The 16,447-nt window shown below is 46.8% G+C and overlaps 1 protein-coding gene across 1 annotated transcript; it reads left to right on the forward strand.

Moving 5' to 3' along the window:
- Window positions 1-376: 376 nt before the first annotated feature.
- Window positions 377-1,411, forward strand: LOC124679280. The gene has a single exon (XM_047215068.1). It carries the CDS (start codon window positions 621-623, stop codon window positions 1,122-1,124), a length of 504 nt encoding a protein of 167 aa, XP_047071024.1. The 5' UTR covers window positions 377-620; the 3' UTR covers window positions 1,125-1,411.
- The last annotated feature ends 15,036 nt before the right edge of the window (window positions 1,412-16,447 follow it).

A 16,447-nucleotide genomic window follows, 5' to 3' on the forward strand; every position in this document is an offset into this window, starting at 1 on the left:
AATCAGTCCGGGTAAATGCATGGTGTAGTCAAACATCCATGGGGAAGCCATCTCTGTTGAAATCGGAGCCCACCTCTGCCCCACGAAACATGTCTTTCCCTACTGTTAAATCCAACTACTATTAATTAACCAATCAATTCTGTTACCCGCCTTGGTACACATTTTCTTCATGGACTTTTCATGCTCCCAAATTAACAATTCTAATTTCCTCTAGATGCATACAAGAACAGGATACGGCCACAAAGTACGTACAAAACCATTCGCCTCCATCCATCCATCAATCAATTAATAGTCTCATCCATTATATCCTATAGTCAAATTCATAACCGCCCATGGACCATAAATCTCCACTACTAAATCCATTCGTCCATGCACACGTTTGGCATGCATGGACGCATGATGCATTCATGATCCATCCATTTGCGCCCTCTCCCCTCCCCTCTCAATTTCTTCAACACCAACCACCTTCTTCTACCGTCGTCTCTATCACGCCAAGAAGAAGCACACCGAGAGGCTAGTAGGATATCGTTGGTCCATCCCAAAGAAGCACACCAATAATTTCTTGATTCATTAGCTAGCTATTAGCTAGTTGGTTTCTCTGGTCTTGCTCAAGGGCGTGCATGGGGCAGGAAGAAGAAGCGTTGCCGCCGGCCGCCGTGGCTTTCTCTTGGGAGCACGATCGGGGCGTGCCCGCCATGGAAGGCCGCGGCATGCCGGGGAGCCTCAAGAAGGCGCCAGCCACAGTGTTCTTGTCATGGGAGAACGATCCGGCCGCCACGAAGCCGACAGTGAAACCGCGCCGCGTGCCGGAGAACCCGAGTAAGGCGCCGGCGCGGCTGCTGTCTGTTCCGCCGCCGCCAGGTCGGCCGGCCGCGAGGGGGGTCTCCCGCGCCGTGCGGCCCGAGGACGACCCGTTCCTGGCGGCGTACCTGGCCTGCACCAAGAGCACCGGCCGCGGCGACGGCGGGAAGAAGAGGACGAGCGGTGTGCGGGAGCAAGAGAAGGGCCAGAGGCGGTTCTCGTGGGGGCTCGGTCGTCTGTCCTGCAAGAGGGACGACGGCGCCGTGGTGCAGAGCATGGTGAGGGTGGCTAAGCTCCCTGAGGTGGATCCTAAGGATGCTTGATTGATTTGATTCTCTCTTAATCGATCATCATCTTCTTCTTAATTTCGTATGGCTTGTAGTAGTGCGTGCTGTTGGTTAAGGTTGATCAATCTTGTGACAAACTTTGTGATTAGGAGAGCTAGAAAGTTTAATCCAGAGAGAGAAAGAACACTTTGTGTCTTCTGGATTCAGAATATGTTAGTTCTGCAACTGATTTGCAGCAGCAATCTTCATCTTTCTATCTTCTGGAATCAGATTATGTATTTTCTTTCTATGCATCATCTTTCTTCTTCTGTGATAGACAAATTGATTACCATGACAATGACTCTGTCGACTTTCAGTTAGTGTTAACTTGACACTGACAGAGGTTGACCGAGACTTGGAACATTCCATTGTTTCTTGTGTTTGTGTTTGTGTTGGTTGTGACTTGTGAGTATATGGACATACTGAATTTGAAGCGCTGATTCAATGGTAATGAACGGAATAAATGAATAATCAGTTACAGATCAAAGAGATCTTAGTCAAAAGTAGAACCACTGCTGGTTGGAGGTATCTAAATCACAAATAGATACACTAGTACAGTTACATAATAAAATATTATCCAGCGATGCATTATTTTTCTTGACAAACCAGTTCCATGCCATGAACAATTATAATGGTACCTAGACACGTTTTAGCGGTGTATTTTGGCAAAGACAAAAAAATAGCGATGTTCGTAGCAAATTTTCCCTTTGTATTTTGGCAAAGACCGAAAAATAACGTTGTCGTCAATGATTCTCAACGGCGTGGAGCTGCGGGGTATCGAAGACGGGCGAGTACTGCTGGACGCGTGCAGGATGGTGGAGCTATCTAGCATCATGGTGACATCGACGGCAGGCCTGGCACGGTCAATGCGTTGATCTCTCTTGAAGATGGGTTCGAGATAGATGGCGGTTGCGAACTCTGCGACGTGTGCAATGGCACACCTTCAAGGTTTTGCTTTTTGGATGATGTGCGTTGGTGTACCGTCAGGGAGTATGGCCTTGTTCATGGTCACCGCCTTCATCGTAGGTATAGCGAGTTGTCGCTAGGAAGGAAGCTTCAAGTTGATCTTTGTATTTTCCTTGTAAGATATTGCGAATAATTTAATAAAGCGGAGAGCTGTGTGCATCCTTTGGATGCAGAGGCTGAGGCAGAGTATCAGAACTGAGACAGCCCGACAAAAATAATGATGTAAGGGCCAAAAAAAACATAGGATCTAGGGAAAGCCCTACAGGCCTGCTACCGTTTAATAGCTAATCAATAATACAGGTTGAAATGTTTTCTTAGCCAATTTCCAACTCATCCACCACTAGGTTAGCATTACGTAGTACCATGATGAGACTCAAACCACAAGGTCGCAAGATCTTATGCACGAGAGAGCGTTGGCCCAGTGTTGAGCTTCAAAAGAGTCCGTCTCCCAAACCTTCCTTGAATAGATCTGGACACCAGACGTGCCACGATTTCAAGGATAGACGAAATTCATTGTCCCCGAGCTAGTTTGACAAAGAAACCCTAGCGCTCTCGCGCCGCTCCCGCAAGCGGCCGGGAGCCCGTGGCGGTGCTCCTCCACGACCTCCCCTCCCCTCCCCCTCCGTCTCGCCGCCGCCAAAGGGCGTCGCCGGGCGAAGCCCGCGCGGCACCGACGCCAGCGGGGCCCCCCTCTCCCTCGCGCGGTGGTGGCGGCGCGGGCCGTCCGCTGTCGGTGAGGGCGCCACGCTGGGCGTCGGGCGTGGCGGCGCGGAGCTCCGGCGTCGGCGTGGAGACGGCGCACCCCTTGGCGTGCTTGCCGCGGTGGTACCTCCCCGGAGCGACCTCGACGGCGGGCGGCGCGGCCTCTGCCCTGTCGGTCTGGTGGAGGCGACGGCGGCGCGGATGACGACCGGCGCGGCGGGATGCACGGCAGGCGGCGGTGGAGCGCTTGTTCGGGCTCGACGTGGAGGCCGCTTGGTGCGGTGGTGGCGGCTCCTTGGGCCTCCGCGGGTGCGGACCAATGCAGGGGCCTGATCCCCTTGTCCCAGATCTGCTGGCGTCGACAGCCATGGGGGCTGAAGGTGGCCGCTTTCGCAGGTTCGGTTCGGATCTCCTCGCGTCTTGCTTCGGTGGTGCTGGTTGCGGCGGCCGGCCTGCGCCTTGGTTGGCGGTCGGTGGCCACTCGACGTTGCCCTTTGCTCTCCCCTAGGTTGTCAGTTTGCAGAGGTGGGACGCCGGTGTGGCGGCCCCAGACGATGGGAGTTGGAGTTCTGCTGGTTGGCGGGAGAGCCAGAGACTCGGGTGCTGGTTGGGAGCCTCGGCCGTGTGGACGGCGTGGTTCCGGTGAGCCACATGCTGTGATAGCGGGGCGGATGTTGCTACGGCGGCGACCGCTTCCCTGTGTGGATGGGCAGAGTGCTATTGCCGGGGGAAACCCTTGCGCGCTTGGGCCACGACGGCGACGTCCGTGGACGTCGTTCCCTTGTTGAAGGCGTCGGTGTGGCGGCGCTCGGTTCAGCCACAACCTCCGGGTGAAAACCCAAGATCTCTGGATCGGGCGGTAGCGACGCTTTGGCGCCGTGCTCTTCTTGAAGATACCGCCTTGGAGTTCATGGCGTGTGGCTCTCCGTTGGTTGTGCGGCGGAGGTGCGGTGCCTCTTGGTGTTGGCTCTTCGTCTGGCGATCCTCGGTAAAGCTTGCTTCGTGCCCTTCCCTTGTCGAGCTTCCTTGGCGCTGCTGTTCGGTTTGTGAGCAATGAGGGTTGGCCCCCGGTGGTGGTCGGCTTCCGGTGGCGTTTCTGCGTCGGAGGAGTTTTGTTGAGGCGCGCGTGAAAATGGCTCGCTCTCGGGTGAGCTCCGGCCCGACACTGTAGACTCCAGCTCTTCTCCGAGTCTCGTAGGCGCTTTGGCTGAGCTCGTTGATCACGCTTCCGGCTGTAGCTTCTTCGGTAGTTCGTGTGGGTGTGTGATGTCGTTTTGTAAGCTGGGTTCAGCACGGCTTTTTTAATTCAAAGTTGGGCACTTGAGTACTTTTTATCTAAAAAACGATTTCAAGGATAATGTTACAGAGTTGGCAATAGCATTGTTACCCACAAGTCACTTTCCATTAACCATCAGGCTAGCGTGGAACTTAGACTTGGGAGGGATCTGAGGCATCCGAATTGCACTCCTAATGGACGCACTTATATTGCGAATTACACCGAAGCAGCGTTGAAGAGATCTACTTCCAGGTCAGGAAGTCTGTTTCATTGGGGTGAACATTCTGGATTTTGTCCCACAGCTAGAAGAATTCAGATGTGAACAACAGGGAGGCCTGCGGCTGGCATAGATGAATCCATCGATTGTTATTATCGGCTTCATTAATTAATAGAAGAGTGAATTCCACTTTTAAACCTATTGTTAAGCATTTGTGACACATATTACCCAATATAGTGGAACTTCTACTAAAATATCTTATTTAGGAGACTTTAAACACAATTTAGCCTCAGTTTAGCATTTTGATGGTTATTGTTAGATAGGCTAGACATGATATGTCGATGTGGAGCGATAAAATATGTAAATATTAGAGGGCCTTATGGACGATAATGTCCAAACTTCTTTAATCCAGGTGTTCCATTTCTCACTATCGTCTTGATATTTTTGGACCCCCGATCATCACCTAACACCTTGCACAATGAATACACGTCAGAAAACAAGGATCCAAAGCTTTTAAAATGGGTAATCTACACGAATTTTTGCTCACCAGGGTAATTAGTGTCACAGTTGCATAACTAGAGTGTAAAACATGGTCCTCATGTAGCTGAAATTGAAAAGGGGTACAGTTGCATAACTCCAATCATGCATTTAAAATTCCCCTTTTATGTGTTCGCCGGATTCTATCTTGTGCGTAAAATTGAGAAAATAAGGTCTAAACATGAAAATATCACTGAGCCAAAGAAAATATTATTGGGGACATAAGCGATAACTTAAAATACACACGGAGTTAACCAGAATTGGAAGATGCGACAAATCTAGAGAAAAATGGAAAAATGATACATAAAAGCATGGATTGATTCTGTTAAATCTAAGAGAATACTCGAGGGCATAAAAATCAAGATTAGTTCACTAGTGCATAATTTCTCTGGTAGAAAACAATGCCCGAGGGCATAAAAAATGCTTGTGCACCAACATGGTCAATATAAATAAAGTAAATAAGGTCAAAGTGAACTTATCTCTCTTTGTATAAATCATAGGAATAATAGAGAAAAACCCTAAACCCGCCTCCGGGTCGCTCCCAGGCGACTCCGAGGCGCCCGCGCCGCCGCCGCCAAACCCCACCCTCCACCGCGCCCTCCACCCCCGCTGCCGTCGGAGGAAGCCGCCCAGCGGCGGACGGCGGCAGCGGGAGGCCACCTCCTCCCCAAATCCAAACCCCCAACCCCAATAAACACCTCCAATATGGGCTGCTTGGCGCTCCAGGCACTGCGCGCCTGTGGCCGTCGCGCCGGACGACGGCGGCCGCCGGGATCTTCCGCGTGCGCAACGGCTGCTCTCCGCCTGGGGCCACTGCTGCGTCATGCGCGCAACCTGCGCCAATCGACGGCGCCCCCGTCGAGATCCGCCGTGGCCGCCACTCCGCCCCCAAGCCCGCACGCAAACAGGCGCCACCGCTCTCTACTACGCCTTCATCCCGTGGGTGCGCGGTCCGACCCGCCCAGCCGTCGCGCCAGGCCTCGGCGCCCCGTCGGGATCAATTGCTGCCCCCCTGCTGCTCCCTGGCGTCGTCTAGCCGTCAAGACGTTCTCCACCTCGGCTCGCGGCTTCGTCAAGCCGGCTGCTGCGTGGTCCGGCTGCCTTCCAAGTCTCCGCCTTGGGTGTTCGGCCGTTGATCCCGGCCCCTGGTGCATGGCTCGCCGTCGTGCGCGGTCGACGCCACGCCCCTGCGACGGGCCTCTGGGTGGCTGCCCCTCTTCTTGCCGCTGCCCTTCCGTCCGGGGTGGGGGCTCCCTGCAGTTCGACCACTCCCCTTCTCCGGTGGCCCGTGTCCACCCCTCACCGTGGTTCCTGCTGGGTGGAGGAGGTCAACCTGTCTTGATGCCTGGTTGTAGGTGCACATCCGAGCGAAAGCTCATGGACGATGACGCCGCTGTCGCCATACCCCTCCTTGGAGGCGTTCTTTTGGCTCTGTGCACCTCGCAGCGTTCAGGACTGTGCTTACCTCTCGTCTTCTCGCTGGCCGCCCGCTCGTATATTTACGGGCCTAGGCCGTTGTCATGGTGGCCCCGTCCGAGCCGCCTGGACGTCCTGGGGTTGCCTCGACCACGGGGGCGGCACACCGGTGCCGTCGCCCCAGTCTCGGCTATCCGACGCCTTTCGACTATGTTGGTCTTGGCGGCACACCGCCTTTGGCATCGCCGGCGGCACACCGGTGTCGCCGCACGGACTCGGCTGTCCGACGCCCTTCGTCCGTGCCAGGATGGTTCTTCGTGTGCTTCTGATGGGTTCCACGAATTCCACTGCCTGCTCCCTCGGTCTGCTTGCGGTGTGGTTTCTCTCCGGAGTTGCTCGCTAGCGGTTGGCGTGAGGTCCTCAAGGTGACGTCGGGTTTTGGCTTTGTCTGGCTTGCGCTTGTGGCGTGACTCGTCTCTGCATCGCCCTTAGACCACGGGGTCGGCACACCGGTGTCGTCGCCCCAGTCTCGGCTATCCGACGCCCTTCGACTGAGCTTGGTCTCGGTTCTGCAGGTCTTCGTCGCCGTCCTTCGCTCGTCATGTGATACGTCTCCAACGTATCGATAATTTCTTGTGTTCCATGCCACATTATTGATGTTATCTACATGTTTTATGCACACTTTATATCATATTCGTGCATTTTCTGGAACTAACCTATTAACAAGATGCCGAAGTGCCGCTTGCTGTTTTCTCGCTGTTTTTGGTTTCAGTAAATCCTAGTAAAGAAATATTCTCGGAATTGGACGAAATAAAAGCCCGAGAGGCCTATTTTCTCACGAAGCTTCCGAAGTCCGAAGGAGAGACGAAGAGGGGCCACAGGGGCGCCAAACCCTAGGGCGGCGCGGCCCCCCTTGGCCGCGCCGGCCCGTGGTGTGGGCCCCCGTGCCGCCTCTTGACCTGCCCTTCCGCCTACAAATAGCCTCCGTGACGAAACCCCCGCACCGAGAGCCACGATACGGAAAACATTACCGAGACGCCGTCGCCGCCGATCCCATCTCGGGGGATCCCGGAGATCGCCTCCGGCACCCTGCCGGAGAGGGGAATCATCTCCCGGAGGACTCTACACCGCCATGGTCGCCTCCGGAGTGATGAGTGAGTAGTCTACCCCTGGACTATGGGTCCATAGCAGTAGCTAGATGGTTGTCTTCTCCCCATTGTGCTATCATTGTCTGGATCTTGTGAGCTGCCTATCATGATCAAGATCATCTATATGTAATTCTATATGTTGCGTTTGTTGGGATCCGATGAATAGAGAATACTTGTTATGTTGATTATCAAAGTTATGCTTATGTGTTGTTTATGATCTTGCATGCTCTCCGTTATTAGTAGATGCTCTGGCCAAGTAGATGCTTTTAACTCCAAGAGGGAGTACTTATGCTCGATAGTGGGTTCATGCCCGCATTGACACTCGGGACAAGTGACGTAAAGTTCTAAGGTTGTGTTGTGCTCGTTGCCACTAGGGATAAAACATTGATGCTATGTCTAAGGATGTAGTTGTTGATTACATTACGCACCATACTTAATGCAATTGTCTCGTTGTTTTGCAACTTAATACCGGAGGGGTTCGGATGATAACCCGAAGGTGGACTTTTTAGGCATAGATGCAGCTTGGATGGCGGTCTATGTACTTTGTCGTAATGCCCAATTAAATCTCACTATACTCATCATGATATGTATGTGCATTGTCATGCTCTCTTTATTTGTCAATTGCCCAACTGTAATTTGTTCACCCAACATGCCGTTCGTCTTATGGGAGAGACACCTCTAGTGAACCGTGGACCCCGGTCCAATTCTCTTTACCGAAATACAATCTACCGCAATACTTGTTTTACCGTTTTCTCCGCAAACAATCATCTTCCACACAATACGGTTAATCCTTTGTTACAAGCAAGCCTGGTGAGATTGACAACCTCACTCGTTTCGTTGGGGCAAAGTAGCTTGGTTGTGTTGTGCAGTTCCACGTTGGCGCCGGAATCTCCGGTGTTGCGCCGCACTACATCCCGCCGCCATCAACCTTCAACGTGCTTCTTGGCTCCTCCCGGTTCGATAAACCTTGGTTTCTTTCGAGGGAAAACTTGCTGCCGTGCGCATCATACCTTCCTCTTGGGGTTGCCCAACGAACGTGTGAAATACACGCCATCAAGCTCTTTTTCCGGCGCCGTTGCCGGGGAGATCAAGACACGCTGCAAGGGGAGTCTCCACTTCTCAATCTCTTTACTTTGTTTTTGTCTTGCTTTATTTTATTTACTACTTTGTTTGCTGCACTAAATCAAAATACAAAAAAATTAGTTGCTAGTTTTACTTTATTTGCTATCTTGTTTGCTATATCGAAAACACAAAAAAATTAGTTTACTTGCATTTACTTTATCTAGTTTGCTTTATTTACTATTGCTAAAATGGCCAACGCTGAAAATACTAAGTTGTGTGACTTCACAACCACAAATAATAATGATTTCTTATGCACACCTATTGCTCCACCTCGCTACTACAAGCAGAATTCTTTGAAATTAAACCTCGCTTTACTCGAATCTTGTCATGAACAATCAATTTTCCGGAATTAGTTCGATGATGCCGCTGCCCATCTCAATAATTTTGTTGAACTATGTGAAATGCAAAAATATAAAGATGTAGATGGTGATATTATTAAACTAAAATTGTTCCCTTTCTCATTAAGAGGAAGAGCTAAAGATTGGTTGCTATCTCTGCCTAAGAATAGTATTGATTCATGGACTAAATGCGAGGATGCTTTTATTGGTAGATATTATCCCCCTGCTAAAATTATATCTTTGAGGAGTAGCATAATGAATTTTAAACAATTAGATACTGAACATGTTGCTCAAGCTTGGGAAAGAATGAAATCTCTGGTTAAAAATTGCCCAACCCATGGACTGACTACTTGGATGATCATCCAAACCTTCTATGCAGGACTAAATTTTTCTTCGCGGAATTTATTGGATTCAGCCGCTGGAGGTACCTTTATGTCCATCACATTGGGGGCGGCTACAAAACTTCTTGATGATATGATGATAAATTACTCTGAATGGCACACGGAAAGAGCTCCACAAGGTAAGAAGGTAAATTCCGTCGAAGAATCCTCCTCCTTGAGTGATAAGGTTGATGCTATTATGTCTATGCTTGCGAATGATAGGACTAATGTTGATCCTAATAATGTTCCGTTAGCTTCATTGGTTGCACAAGAAGAACATGTTGATGTAAACTTCATTAAAAATAATAATTCCAACAACAATGCTTACCGGAACAATTCTAGTAATAACTATAGGCCATATCCTTATAATAATGGCAACGGCTATGGTAATTCTTATGGGAATTCTTACAACAATAATAGGAATTCACCCCCTGGACTTGAAGCCATGCTTAAAGAATTTATTAGTACACAAACTGCCTTTAACAAATCTGTTGAGGAAAAGCTCAATAAAATTGATATTCTTGTTTCTAGAGTTGATAGTCTTGCCTCCGATGTTGATCTTTTGAAATCGAAAGTTATGCCTAATAGGGACATTGAAAATAAAATTGTTACTACAGCAAATGCCATCCAAGTTAGAATTAATGAGAATATAAGATTAATGGCTGAACTGCGTGCTAGGTGGGATAGAGAAGAAAATGAAAAACTAGCTAAAGAGAAGAATATAGCTAAAGTTTGGACTATTACCACCACTAGTAATGCTAATGCTACACATGTTGCTGCACCTCCTACTCATACTAATAAAAGAATTGGTGTTAGCAATGTTTCCACTTCTAATGCAAAGCGCGAAAAACTGCCTCGAAACCGCTAAAATCGCTGAAACTGCTCGCGATAAAGCCGCTGAAATTTTTTCCAACATTGGGGATGATGATCCCATTGCTTTAGATTATAATGGTTTGAATTTTGATGATTGCCACATCTCTGAAGTTATAAAGTTCTTGCAAAAACTTGCTAAAAGTCCTAATGCTAGTGCTATAAATTTGGCTTTCACGCATCATATTACAAATGCTCTCATAAAAGCTAGAGAAGAGAAACTAGAGCGCGAAGCCTCTATTCCTAAAAAGCTAGAAGATGGTTGGGAGCCCATCATTAAGATGAAGGTTAAAGATTTTGATTGTAATGCTTTATGTGATCTTGGTGCAAGTATTTCGTTATGCCGAAGAAAATTTATAATATGCTTGACTTGCCACCGCCGAAAAATTGTTATTTGGATGTTAATCTTGCTGATCATTCTACAAAGAAACCTTTGGGTAAAGTTGATAATGTTCGCATTACCGTTAACAATAATCTTGTTCCCGTTGATTTTGTTGTCTTGGATATTGAATGCAATGCATCTTGTCCAATTATATTGGGAAGACCTTTTCTTCGAACTGTTGGTGCTATTATTGATATGAGGGAAGGTAATATAAAATATCAATTTCCTCTCAAGAAAGGTATGGAACACTTCCCTAGAAAGAGAATGAAGGTACCTTATGATTCTATCATTAGAACAAATTATGATGTTGATGCTTCATCTCTCGATATTACTTGATACACACTTTCTGCGCCTAGCTGAAAGGCGTTAAAGAAAAGCGCTTATGGGAGACAACCCATGTTTTTACCTACAGTACTTTGTTTTTATTTTGTGTCTTGGAAGTTGTTTACTACTGTAGCAACCTCTCCTTATCTTAGTTTTGAGTTTTGTTGTGCCAAGTTAAGCCGTTGATAGAAAAGTAAGTACTAGATTTGGATTACTGCGCAGTTCCAGATTTCTTTGCTGTCACGAATCTGAGCCCACTGCCCTGCAGGAAGCTCAGAAAATTATGCCAATTTACGTGCATGATCCTCAGATATGTACGCAACTTTCATTCAATTTGAGCATTTTCATTTGAGCAAGTCTGGTGCCATTTTAAAATTCGTCAATACGAACTGTTCTGTTTTGACAGATTCTGCCTTTTATTTCGCATTGCCTCTTTCGCTATGTTGGATGAATTTCTTTGATCCACTAATGTCCAGTAGCATTATGCAATGTCCAGAAGTGTTAAGAATGAGTGTGTCACCTCTGAATATGTCAATTTATATTGTGCACTAACCCTCTAATGAGTTGTTTCGAGTTTGGTGTGGAGGAAGTTTTCAAGGATCAAGAGAGGAGTATGATGCAACATGATCAAGGAGAGTGAAAGCTCTAAGCTTGGGGATGCACCCGGCGGTTCACCCCTGCATATATCAAGAAGACTCAAGCGTCTAAGCTTGGGGATGCCCAAGGCATCCCCTTCTTCATCAACAAATTATCAGGTTCCTCCCCTGAAACTACATTTTTATTCGGCCACATCTTATGTGCTTTTTCTTGGAGCGTCGTTTTGTTTTTGTTTTTGTTTTGTTTGAATAAAATGGATCCTAGCATTCACTTTATGGGAGAAATACACACTCCGCTGTAGCTTATGGACAAATATGTCCTTGGTTTCTACTCATAGTATTCATGGCGAAGTTTCTCCTTCGTTAAATTGTTATATGGTTGGAATTGGAAAATGATACATGTAGTAATTGCTATAAATGTTTTGGGTAATGTGATACTTGGCAATTGTTGTGCTCATGTTTAAGCTCTTGCATCATATGCTTTGCACCCATTAATGAAGAAATACATAGAGCATGCTAAAATTTGGTTTGCATATTTGGTTTCTCTAAGGTCTAGATAATTTCTAGTTTTGAGTTTGAACAACAAGGAAGACGGTATAGAGTATTATAATGCTTTCAATATGTCTTTTATGTGAGTTTTGCTGTACTAGTTCATCCTTGTGTTTGCCTCAAACAACCTTGCTAGCCTAAACCTTGTATCGAGAGGGAATACTTCTCATGCATCCAAAATACTTGAGCCAACCACTATGCCAATTGTGTCCACCATACCTACCTATACTACATGGTATTTTCCAGCCATTCCAAAGTAAATTGCTTGAGTGCTACCTTTAAAATTCCATCATTCACCTTTGCAATATATAGCTCATGGGACAAATAGCTTAAAAACTATTGTAGTATTGAATATGTAATTATGCACTTTATCTCTTATTAAGTTGCTTGTTGTGCGATAACCATGTTTACCGGGGAACGCCATCAACTCATTGTTGAATTTCATGTGAGTTGCTATGCATGTTCGTCTTGTCCGAAGTAAGGGCGATCTACACCGAGTTGAATGGTTTGAGCATGCATATTGTGAGAGAAGAACATTGGGCCGCTAACTAAAGCCATGTTCCATGGTGGAAGTTTCAGTTTTGGACAAACATCCTCAAATCTCTAATGAGAAAAGAATTAATTGTTGTTGAATGCTTAAAGCATTAAAAGAGGAGTCCATTATCTCGTTGTCTATGTTGTCCCGGTATGGATGTCTAAGTTGAGAATAATCAAAAGCGAGAAATCCAAATGCGAGCTTTCTCCTTAGACCTTTGTACAGGCGGCATAGAGGTACCCCTTTGTGATACTTGGTTAAAGCATATGTATTGCGGTGATAATCCAGGTAGTCCAAGCTAATTAGGACAAGGTGCGAGCACTATTAGTACACTATGCATGAGGCTTGCAACTTATAAGATATAATTTACATGATGCATATGCTTTATTACTACCGTTGACAAAATTGTTTCATGTTTTCAAAATCAAAGCTCTAGCACAAATATAGCAATCGATGCTTTTCCTCTATGAGGACCATTCTTTTTACTTTTATGTTGAGTCAGTTCACCTATTTCTCTCCACCTCAAGAAGCAAACACTTGTGTGAACTGTGCATTGATTCTTACATACTTGCTTATTGCACTTATTATATTACTCTATGTTGACAATATCCATGAGATATATATGTTACAAGTTGAAAGCAACCGCTGAAACTTAATCTTCTTTTGTGTTGCTTCAATACCTTTACTTGAATTATTGCTTTATGAGTTAACTCTTATGCAAGACTTATTGATGCTTGTCTTGAAATGCTATTCATGAAAAGTCTTTGCTTTATGATTCACTTGTTTACTCATGTCATACATATTGTTTTGATCGCTGCATTCTCTACATATGCTTTACAAATAGTATGATCAAGTTTATGATGGCATGTCACTCCAGAAATTATCTTTGTTATCGTTTTACCCGCTCGGGACGAGCGTAACTAAGCTTGGGGATGCCGATACGTCTCCAACGTATCGATAATTTCTTGTGTTCCATGCCACATTATTGATGTTATCTACATGTTTTATGCACACTTTATATCATATTCGTGCATTTTCCGGAACTAACCTATTAACAAGATGCCGAAGTGCCGCTTGTCGTTTTCTGCTGTTTTTGGTTTCGGAAATCCTAGTAAAGAAATATTCTCGGAATTGGACGAAATAAAAGCCCAGAGGCCTATTTTCTCACGAAGCTTCCGGAAGTCCGAAGGAGAGACGAAGAGGGGCCACAGGGGCGCCAAACCCTAGGGCGGCGCGGCCCCCCTTGGCCGCGCCGGCCGTGGTGTGGGCCCCCGTGCCGCCTCTTGACCTGCCCTTCCGCCTACAAATAGCCTCCGTGACGAAACCCCCGCGACCGAGAGCCACGATACGGAAAACATTACCGAGACGCCGTCGCCGCCGATCCCATCTCGGGGGATCCCGGAGATCGCCTCCGGCACCCTGCCGGAGAGGGGAATCATCTCCCGGAGGACTCTACACCGCCATGGTCGCCTCCGGAGTGATGAGTGAGTAGTCTACCCCTGGACTATGGGTCCATAGCAGTAGCTAGATGGTTGTCTTCTCCCCATTGTGCTATCATTGTCGGATCTTGTGAGCTGCCTATCATGATCAAGATCATCTATATGTAATTCTATATGTTGCGTTTGTTGGGATCCGATGAATAGAGAATACTTGTTATGTTGATTATCAAAGTTATGCTTATGTGTTGTTTATGATCTTGCATGCTCTCCGTTATTAGTAGATGCTCCGGCCAAGTAGATGCTTTTAACTCCAAGAGGGAGTACTTATGCTCGATAGTGGGTTCATGCCTGCATTGACACCGGGACGATGGATGAAAGTTCTAAGGTTGTGTTGTGCTGTTGCCACTAGGGATAAAACATTGATGCTATGTCTAAGGATGTAGTTGTTGATTACATTACGCACCATACTTAATGCAATTGTCTCGTTGTTTTGCAACTTAATACTGGAGGGGGTTCGGATGATAACCTCGAAGGTGGACTTTTTAGGCATAGATGCAGTTGGATGGCGGTCTATGTACTTTGTCGTAATGCCCAATTAAATCTCACTATACTCATCATGATATGTATGTGCATTGTCATGCTCTCTTTATTTGTCAATTGCCCAACTGTAATTTGTTCACCCAACATGCTGTTCGTCTTATGGGAGAGACACCTCTAGTGAACTGTGGACCCCGGTCCAATTCTCTTTACTGAAATACAATCTACTTCAATACTTGTTTTACTGTTTTCTCTGCAAACAATCATCTTCCACACAATACGGTTAATCCTTTGTTACAGCAAGCCGGTGAGATTGACAACCTCACTGTTTCGTTGGGGCAAAGTAGCTTGGTTGTGTTGTGCAGGTTCCACGTTGGCGCCGGAATCTCTGGTGTTGCGCCGCACTACATCCCGCCACCATCAACCTTCAACGTGCTTCTTGGCTCCTCCTGGTTCGATAAACCTTGGTTTCTTTCTGAGGGAAAACTTGCTGCTGTGCGCATCATACCTTCCTCTTGGGGTTGCCCAACGAACGTGTGAAATACACGCCATCATCATGCCAAGTCGCAATGACTGTCCTTTGTGGAGCTGACCTCCCGGGGGGTTCGGTTGGCTTCAGTTGCTAAGCTCCCCCTCCCCTTTGTGTTCCTTTTTCTAGTTTTTTTTTTGTATTTTATTGTTTCCTTCTCTCCTGTATCCCCGTGTATCTCCTCACATCTGTTGTAAGAACATGGACCTGCCAGGCTACTTTCGTGGAATATAACAAGCGGTGGGAATTTTCCCCCGTCAACCTCGAAAAAAAAGGAATAATAGAAAAATGCTCTAGGGTCTTCAAATATGACATCTTAAGTGTAATATTATATTTAGGGAACGCGGGTGGGTCCTGACACAACACTCCCACCCCCACCCCCTCCATACTTTGATTATGTTCCACTTTATTGAGGGATGAGGCCGGTAATAGTCAAAAGGGGGTCCAGTTGAACAGTAGATTAGTTGGAACGGGCCATATAAGCAATTTCTGAAAAAATTACGACTCAACTCACATATTGTACATGGGGATTTTATAAAAAATCTAGGACAGGAGGGGGGCTATACTATCTATTTGTATCAGTAGAAGGAAAGTTACTATGTTATATAGTTATTCTCGCTTGCTTCCCATTTGTATCACTCGTCTCCACTGGAGGCAACATTTCGAAACTAGGAAGATCCTGATCAATATTCTTTTCAATATTGGGTACCTCGTTATAATCGTCTTCAATTTTTGCTAGCTAGGTACTTTTGGTTTTATTGCCCGGCCATTCATAAATTTTCAGAAATTTAAACTTTGTGAGGGTTGTATGTATGCCATTAGCGGTTTTTTATGTTCTAGCTTTTCAGGGAAAGTTTGGATAGATTTTTTCTCAAATGCGGAAGTCATAGCCTTTGCATCAATCGATGCGTACCGTTTTTATGTAGATTTTATTCAATAAAGATATGCCAAATGCATACATCACTAAACATAAAGCCGTCACTCGATGCCTACAAACCCAACAATGGGTAAAGAAACATGCTATTAGGGCCTCATGCCCTAAAAACACCAACAACCAACCCAACAGCTAATTACCGTGCCTCATGCCATCGCTTTAGAAGCCGTCACCACCATCAAAACCACTGGTCCATCTTCAGGGCATAGATCCGCATAGCCCTTGCCACAAGTGATGTCGATGTCACCACAACACCAGATAACGCCTCCACTCTGTGTGCATTCATTGACACTTTTTTTTTGTCACCAAGACCTCGCTACACCCCGCCGCCAAGACTCTTCATCATCGATGCGGAAGATGCAACACCGCTCAGCCGCCACCGAAAACATCTAGTGGTCCCCTAACCGATTCACAACTCCAAGAATGATGTCCCAAAGAGGGAAATGACGCAGGAGCCACCATCATCTGATCCACGGATCGAGGGTTTTCCCCAGAGTTAGCAGAATGAAGTGTGGATCTTCAC

This window comes from Lolium rigidum, chromosome 7 (assembly GCF_022539505.1).
Source record: "Lolium rigidum isolate FL_2022 chromosome 7, APGP_CSIRO_Lrig_0.1, whole genome shotgun sequence".
Classification (NCBI taxonomy): domain Eukaryota; kingdom Viridiplantae; phylum Streptophyta; class Magnoliopsida; order Poales; family Poaceae; genus Lolium; species Lolium rigidum.

Bases quoted from the DNA above. Each gene is read 5' to 3' on its own strand.
- LOC124679280 (XM_047215068.1), top strand. From the start codon at position 621: ATGGGGCAGGAAGAAGAAGCGTTGCCGCCGGCCGCCGTGGCTTTCTCT.